This window comes from Poecilia latipinna, unplaced genomic scaffold, assembly GCF_001443285.1.
Source record: "Poecilia latipinna isolate Pla-1442-1.1 unplaced genomic scaffold, P_latipinna-1.0 Scaffold2699, whole genome shotgun sequence".
In the NCBI taxonomy this organism is placed as follows: Eukaryota; Metazoa; Chordata; class Actinopteri; order Cyprinodontiformes; family Poeciliidae; genus Poecilia; species Poecilia latipinna.
In genome coordinates this window covers 129076-137939 of record NW_015115315.1, presented here as the reverse complement: position 1 = coordinate 137939, position 8864 = coordinate 129076, and the positions used below count along the sequence as shown (strand labels likewise).

Sequence of the window (8864 nt, the reverse complement as noted above, 5' to 3'; positions counted from 1 at the left end):
ACCCCAGAGGGAAACCAACAGGTCACACATGCTGCTTCTCCAAATCCTCAATGTGCGATGGATGTGTGTGATCATTGCACATAAATGATAAGTATCTAACTTCATAAAAAAGTAAAAAAAATATATAAAATAAAAAAAAGAAGTTGGGGCAGATGCCCAAACATGCAAGCAATGAAGCCCTGATCCATTAAAAGAAAAAAGATGTTCAGTTTTGCCTTTTTTTTTTCCCACAACAGGCTTTAATGGATTGCGAGGGAATGGGATTTGCTTGATCTGATATTTGTGGCCCATATGCTTCTCGGTGACTGACGCTGAATCTGGTGATGAGATGAGGCTTGTTTTATCATCATGATGGAGCAGAAAAAGAAAAAGAAACAAACACAAGTCAGCCTTAAGAAACATGCATACAGTGTTTATTTACAACCAGGACACATTAAATAAAACTACAAAGATACTTCACTTATACAAAAGATAGATTATATCCCATTCACATACAAAATAACAATAATTTACTGTATAAATTAACATTTCACTATATTTCGCTATTTACAATTTGATGAAAACAACATTTTGGCCCCTTGTGACAGTTTCCCACAGGGCCTATGCTATTGTTTTCCTGTCATCGAGCACTTCAGGACATTTGCAACAATCTGAAGGGGGGGCGATGCGGACATTTTTGAGTGCTCCGAAAGAGACGTAGCGTGGAATCTTCCGACCGACTGGAGGACGGGACAGAAGACGGGAGTTTGCATAATTCACCAGGCTAGCCAAACAAATGTACCCTTGTTAGATACCGACTGTCACATTTGGTTAGCTTGTGTTTGATTTGAAAGCGCATTAATTTCCCCGTCCCACTCCTCTCCACGCATGGTCAGCTCTGAACATCGCAGACCCAGGGGCGTCTGCTCACATCCTGCAATGACTGCAGCTGAGCAGATGAGCACAAGAAAGCATTGAGTCACTTTTTTTTTTTTTTACAAAGTTCTAATTGGGAGACAGAGGTGCATTATTCTTTTTTAATTGATTCAGATCCTGCATGAATCTGCTCATTGCTTCAAGTGCTCAGGTTGTTGATCAGGTCATTTTGGTTCATTTTTACCATAATCTAAATGCAAGCCAGGATAAGTACCGTTTTGTTTTGTAAGTACGAGGAAAACCAAGTGCATTGAGTGAAGGAACCACCTCAGGCGTCACAACCCCACGCAGGAAAAACCAACTGCTGATGGCACAATAGTAGATTCTGACCTTTCTGAAGTGGTTAATATATCACAGCTGCAAACTTAACGTTAGCTTGCGGGTCGCACCGCTGAGCACTTTCTGAGTATACCGTTTGCATTCAACCTTTCGGGCCTGAAATCTGCGTGACAAGTCCAAAAACTCGAGAGTCTGCTGGTTCTCAAGACACTTCAATGCTGCCTAAGCGTTCTACTTTTGAGCTCGCCAAATGAGAAAGTTTAAAATAAAAGCAGATGGGACTCTCGAATGGTTTGCTGAGACAATAAAATCAAAGAGTGGTCATAAATATCTCTGTTTCCACAATGAATTATAGGATATACAACAATATTCACCCCCTTTCTCCTGTAATCAAAAGACTGAGAGTTAATGTGAACAATATGTTCAGTAAATGTCCAAGACTACAAGTAGGAGCACACAAATTAAACAAAATATATGTTTTTATGAAGAGTAGCTTTCTTGATGGCGGCAGATCTGCTTCCCCTCATACACAAGATCTGGCATTTTTTCCAAAGATAGAAATCCTGTCTTGGGAATCTCACTCCTCATATCTGCATCGGTTCTGAAGACTGTGAGGGTTCCCGGTCGATATAAAGACAGAAACAGATGTGTGGACTCTGATGCAGGGGAAGAGGAGATCCTTAAGGCACTTGAACACCATGAAACCGGAAAGACTCCCACCCACAGCCCAAGCGGGAAAAACAAGCCCCCAGATCTTCCCAAGACTCCCAAACTGGCAGCTTGTCAGGAAGAAAACAAATCTCTTCTTCTCTCCACCCAAACGTTGGAGCAAAAGGTGGGTGAGGGAGCTCTCCTTCACTCTGACCAGCACCTAAAGTGCTGTGACATCTCAGTGTACTATTGATTTCCTCTCCCAGGTTATCATGTCAGACACATTAAGGAGAAAAAGAAAGAAGCTCAAGATTAGTGTTTGCAAACAGAATAGAAAAGACAAACATATACAAGTCTTTGGAGGGAAAACGACTCTGGCTTTTGACAGCAAATGTTCTTCTGTATGAGGCAGTTAGGAGATTATGTGAAACTGTTAAGCTTTGACTGCAGGTGTTTAGGTGTGAGTTTTCACTGATGAAGCTGCAGTCTGGAGGGATTTTAGAGGTATGCTGATTGCTGAGGACGGCTGCGATGGATGAAAATGGCCCCCTACGTGTTAAGAGCGTCTAGATCTTCTTCCATCCAGTCTCTTAGCTCTCCTCTCTGTTGCTGTGGCCACTTATGCCCCTGTGTGACCCTCCTTCTTTGGTGCTAAGAGGAATGGGAATGCCTTGTCTTTTTTGTTGTTTTGGCCAAAAGGCCATTTAAGCTGTAGTCACTGAGTCAGTTGCCTTTAGTCACTCAGTCGTTTGCTTATTAGTGAAGCGCCTCGTTGGATTTCACTGTCTCAGGGCCATGTCATCCGACGGCCCTTGAGCAGAATATTTGTGGACGGCGATAAAGGTGGAGAGCAGCATCAGCAGCAGCATTAGTGGCCCACTAGAGGGCTGAGGTCCCCATGGTGGTTCTTTAGCTTCTTCTTGAAGAGGGAGATGGTGGAGGGCCGGTACAGGATGATCCATGGCTCGGAGGACACCGTGCTCTGGCTGCAGCTGTCTGAGCCGCTGACTGTCGGGATGTTCGGCGTCCTGGAGGAGATAATAAGCGGGAGATGAAACAAAAACTAAACATAGAGCAAGTACAGACAAACCCTCTGGTACTTGTTATTAATGTGAATTTTTGACAGTTTGTTTAATCTTTGTCTAATATTTGCAGCTGCCTGCTGGTCAACTGGAGTTCACAATTTAAGCCACTAGATGGCACTACATACTTCAGACTGGATCTTTAATTGTCCACCTTTTGTAATTTTATATCAAAAATCTACAATACTAACAGTTAAAATGATGTAAAGTAAGGAATTCATTGTAGTTTAAATCATTTATTTATTTATTTTTATCCTCTGCAATAAAACCAAATTTCAAAGAACCTCTGTTCTTTATGCAGTTCAGATTTGACCAGTAAAAACAGAACATTTTGAGCTAGAGATGATTAAATGCTGCCCATATTCCTAAAGCCTTTAAATGAGGAATCTGTGAATCACACATCAGAATCGTTAGTCAGGTCTTCAGTTTAATTCTGTTCACATTGTTTGCAGCACAGAAATCACTCACAGGCCACATTGACCTGAGTTGCCGTAAGCAATACAAAACTTGTGACCCGCAAACTCTTTACTCGTTTTTTTTAGTGCTTGCATTAGAACTACTGGTTTTTAATACCTATAGTCGGTTACACATTTTTGTCAATACAATAAAATCAACAACAAAAGAATTGACAAACACATTATTAAAATAGAGGCATACAAGGAGTCATGTTTCATGATTTAGGAAGCATAAGATGTTACAGTGAGTCAGATCACTTTTTAAATTAGCTCAAGGTGACGGATTTAAGTGTTTATACTGAACATGGACTTAGGATGGTCTGATCCGGGACGGACACTGCTGCTAGCTACTAATTTTGCTCTTTTTGTTTGTGAAAGCAGGTGATGTATTGCTAATATTTCATATTACATAAATACCCTGTTCTTCTCTGTACAATTTACATTTTTATTTAGCAGCAGATTTTTAGCTCTTGCAGTTTGTAATTTATCTAAAATAGTTGCATTTCCTTCTCAGTAAAGTTCCGTCTGAACTGCTGTACTGCTAAAGTGCTCCTAAAGAGTGTTTCATCAGTTTTCCCTTAGTATGATTTTAATATGTAGAAAGGCATCATGGTAAAAAGAAACCACTTATGAGGTTTGATTCCACAGAATGCTTCACCTTTTGGAAACTACTTTTCGCATAGATATAACTTTTTTACACTCTGAGGTTTGAAATCTGCAAATGTCACATCAGGAATGCAGTGAAATATCACAGATGAAGGGTTTAACATTTGCCGCTCGGTGGCTCTCGGTTCTAATATCGTCATACTTACTTGACCGTGACATGGAGCAGCAGCTTGGCCACCATCGCCACCACCGTCAGTATGAGCAGAGCAGCCAGAGCGTAGATGGTCCACACTGCAGAGAAAAGGGAGCGACTCAGTAACAAGACATCAAACATCCTGTCACAGTAACAAAAACAAACCCAAGCATGCTGGAAGAATTAGCAAGCGAAGAGCTATTTGAACGCTGCTGGCACACCTGTTTGCAGTGTTCAGCCAGCAAATTGTCAAGAAATGGTGACACATTATCAGCGCACATCTGTTCTCCTCTGGCTGAGGAAAACACAAGGTAGTTGGATGAGGCAAAGCATGTGGGACTCTGGGAGAGGAATGTTTGCAGGAATCAGCAAAGCACAGGACGCCCGCGCTTTGCTTTGACAAAACGTCTGGTTGGGATCATTGGGGAAATTCAAAGTTACTTCACTTCTGAGTGATTGTCAGGTAGAAAAAGCACTTTAAGGTAGAGTCACACTTGGTCTGAACATGCAGAAGCATTTCTGTGGGAAAAAAAGGTTGATCTGAACAGTTTCAGAGGGAAGAGTTCATGCTTAGATTTGAGTATGGTGGGGTGTTAACGTACTAGCGCTGTGGCCGGTGGTCTCGCCGCGTCCAGCCCACTGACCTGGCATGTTGTGCTCGGGTTTGCCGGGGCTGGACGTGATCACGTAGAGGATGTGCGAGGTGCGTCCGTTGGCGGTGCTGTTGGATCCCTCGGTGACGCTGCTGGACAGCTGAGGGCCCAGCGTGCTGGAGGCGTCTTTGTGCTCTTTTTCATCCGAGCCTCTGGGAATTGTAGTCCTGGCGTCCTGCCTTCTGAGAGCTGCACAGAAAATGAATATGCTTTTTAAAACCATCTACCAGCATGTTTAGATTTTAAATTTTCCTCTTGAGAATGAGCTAATCCCAAAATTAATTGATGGCCTGGAGGATGATGTCAAATTATACAGCAAAGGGAGGAGTGAATATTTAGTGCTAACAATTTTTAACAGTAATTCAGAGCTGTGAGGCTTTTCAAAAATTGCCTAAAATTGGCAGCTTCCCACATGGACAAGCTAAATAACTTCTGAAAATGAATAATAATAATAATAATAATAATAATAATAATAATAATAATAATAATAATAATAATAATAATAATTATTATTATTATTATTACACCATGTAAAAGAGCAACAGTTCAAATAAATGATAAAAAAGGTTGAGTGTAGTTAAATTTTTGACTGCATCTGTACAGAGTGATTTAGTAAAGTGCCAGTTAAAAACGAGAAGTTTAATTTTACATTTTTAGCCTGTACTTTTTCATTCATCAATGGTTGTAATTTAATTAGATTTTTTTCAGTCGAACCAGGAGAACTTGCATGTTTCTGCTTTTTAATACCAAATATTATGTTGTTTTAAATTTGATGCAGCTATTTTTTGTAGAAAACCTTTAAAATTAAAATCTGTTTATCCTGTATTTAATATGCATATGTGTCTTTACCAGTGTACCTCAAACTGATAATGTATTGATGAATATGATGAAGTTGCTCTCATGAAGTCAACAGCTCACCAAACCATCTTCATTAAAGACCCGGAACCACAAGTAAAGACTCGTTTCTGTCCGCCATGAATGGTGGTCGGATTTGAAAGCAGCGTGGGATATTTTTCCTACTTTTCACATAATCGCTCGACCTGAGTGTGATGTTCCCGGAACGTCCCACATGTTTCCCATTTGCAGGCAAAATGGCATGCTTCAAACCCAGTCACAGCTGAAATGCACCACCATCCTCATCTGAGAGCGTTTACCCTGAAATTACAGCCCAGCCTCCCAGCCTGCCACCATGGAGATACAGAACGGATTTAGTGGCGATAATCAAACTCGACGATCTTTCTTCTCTCTCGGCTTGGCTCCTTGTTCTGTTCACCTACTGTATCGATGTAAAGTTTGCTTTCAGCCTTTCAAAACAGAAGCTTTGACTCTACGGGGTGACCTTTTCCTGCATTGCGTCTCTATTTCTTGGCTACACGACGCCTCAAAGAAAACAAGAGCCACGCCTGTGAAGAGGTCAGGAGATTCTGACCTCCTGATATTGTTTCAGTGTAACTCCACCGAGGCAGAAAAATGACAGGAATATAAATAGCGACAGAGAGGGAGGAGCGGGAACATAGTGCATCGCTCTGTGTCAGCCTGTCACCTACACCTTGTTATGTCATCTTACGATTTACGCGTCCCTTTGGAAATTAACATGATATTGAAATTGTGCAAAACACAGCAGGGCAGTCTGGGAAAAAAAACAAAAACATGTGGCTTTAAATTCACTGCAGTTTTCCCAGCTGTTCTTCACAGTAAAATTGGATTATAAGAAGGTGCACTGACAGTACTATGTACATAGTTGTCCAACATATTTGCTTTGAGGTTCAGCAGGGAGCAAACTCTGGAAAAGCCAAGCAGCCTGCTGACAATGGAGCAAGTTCCTTGAAAAACAAATTTATCCAGACACGCAGGATCATCTGCAGCTGCGGAGAGAGATCCACAGCGCCTTGCGAAAGGTTTCGCAGAACTTGAACTTTTTCACCTTGTGTCATGTTACAACAATGAATGCCGATGTATTTATTGCAATTTTATGTCATAGATCAGCATGAGGTGGTTCAAAACTTCAAAACGGAAGAGAATAAAAACATGGTTTCAACATTTTTACATGTAAGATCTGAAAAGTGTGGAGTGCATTCGTATTCCTATGAACCAACACTTTGTAGAAAAGTTTAAACACAGTCAGGTTGGATCTGCAGCATGTGGGAACTGGAACTTTCAAATCTTTCCAAGGTTCTCAGTTGTATTGAGAGCCAAACTTTGACTGGGCCATTCTAAAACCATCACCTTGTTTCTCTGCACCTACTGAGAAAAAACATGTCCCCACAGTATGATGATGCCAATATGATTTAGTTTGGTTTAGTTTAATTTAATTTAGTCACAATTCATATACCATGATATATATTTAGAAACTATTTACTTAAAAAGGATTTAGGTAGAAGTACAAAATTATTTGATCCTGCCAACTTTCTTTTATATGCGTTACTTTTTGCACATTATTCATTTACAGAACAGGAAATAAAAAAAAATATATTTACATATAAAATAAAATGAACAATTATAAAAAACAGAACAACTTATTTTGTAACAGCTGGATAACATAATTCAAACCATTTGTTTCAATCAAACATAAAACCTCCAACATCCTTTTTGAGAAAGTAGTTGGCTTCATTTAATATACTTCACGATTTAATATATCTTATTTTAAACTGAGTTATGTCATTATATTGTTTCAATTCAACATTTGACCAGTTCCATGAAGCCACTCTTCACACACAGATACACACACATACTTTTCTATCAGGATGGACTCTCTGATTTTTAAATTGACTTATAACTCATCTTCCTGCCACAAAACATATCTTTATGATTTTGTGTCTGGACTCAAACAAAAACTACAGTTTTAAATTTAACCAAATCACAAAAATTCAATATATTTGACTTTAGACATTATATGTTTGTGGTGTACTTCAAAGTAAACTAATATGCAATGTTTTTCTTTGAGCTAGTCTCTCATAAAAGCCACATTTGCAAGGCAAATGACTGATCGTTGTACCTCATGAGCATCAGAGCTAACAGGAGATAACTTCACTAAAACTGCTGAACAAAATACTATCAAGTCAGCACACAGAGTGTAGTAGGTTTACAGGATGCAGTAGTAATTAATCTTACCTTGGTACAAAAGAGCGAAGCCATGAGCCTGATTGGTGCGATCCGAGAAGAAGTACAGAATGACAAAGTCTCCGGTGATGTTCACCAGCCCCCGCGGCGGGCTGCGCCAGTCGAAGCGGGCAACCACCTCCCTGGTGTAGCCGTCCAGAAGCTCCACCATGTCGGTCTGGTCGGAGATGTCGAAGAAGGTGAAGTTGAAGAGGATGGCGTAGGATCCGGGGACCTGGATGGTCCAGTAGCAAACGCGGCTGGCCGCATATTTGTCAGGGAAGTCGGGGGAGTAGATCACTCCAGCGGGGGACGTGTAGTTCCCGCCACAGGCGCCAACCCGGACTGAGGGCAGGAGGAGACGAAGCACGTCAGAGATGAATGAATTTCTAAAGATGCTCTGATCCTGAAATAAGTTCAGATATGAACTGATAACAGAGATACTCAGAAGGCAGCACAGGATTTAAAAAAGAAAAAATCAACATGATGTGTAAGGTTTTATATAGGTAAATAATTTAAATAGCAGTTTTAATCCTGATGAAAACGTTTTTTATTACCACATAAATTTTCTTAGGCTGGTAGCGAAAGCTGCAGGCAGACATGAGTTGAATTGCATTATAATTTCAGACTTTTACTGATTTATTTGAGGATTTAACAAACAACTAGAAACTAGAAATCGGTTTATTTTATGCATTTTTGTTTTAAATCTTTGTGTAAATACTGTGAAATGCTGAAACTGTGGCATTTTAATCAAAGTTATCACACTGTGAGAATAATTGCAGTTATTGTCAATGCAGACACATTTAATAAAAGAAACGGTTGATGTTGCATTCTACAGCTGACACTTTACATTGTTCCTCAACTTGTTGCATTGTTGATTGTTTAGAGCAGGGGTCCCCAAACTACGGCCCGCGGGCCGGATCCGGCCCGC

General features: G+C 40.4%; 1 protein-coding gene across 2 annotated transcripts in view; it reads right to left on the bottom strand.

Annotated features, from left to right (window-relative positions):
* Window positions 1-391: 391 nt before the first annotated feature.
* Window positions 392-8864, bottom strand: part of kremen1 (kringle containing transmembrane protein 1) — a 79911-nt gene continuing 71438 nt past the window's right edge. The window contains exons 6-9 of one of the 2 annotated variants that reach the window (XM_015021000.1): window positions 7946-8278; window positions 4784-5023; window positions 4195-4279; window positions 392-2873 (exon numbers count right to left, since the gene is read on the bottom strand). In XM_015021000.1, the coding sequence (XP_014876486.1) occupies window positions 2714-2873; window positions 4195-4279; window positions 4784-5023; window positions 7946-8278 (818 nt within the window). In that variant the 3' untranslated portion in view covers window positions 392-2713. The remainder of the gene's footprint in view (window positions 2874-4194; window positions 4280-4783; window positions 5024-7945; window positions 8279-8864) is intronic. The other variant, XM_015021001.1, reaches the window with a different exon arrangement.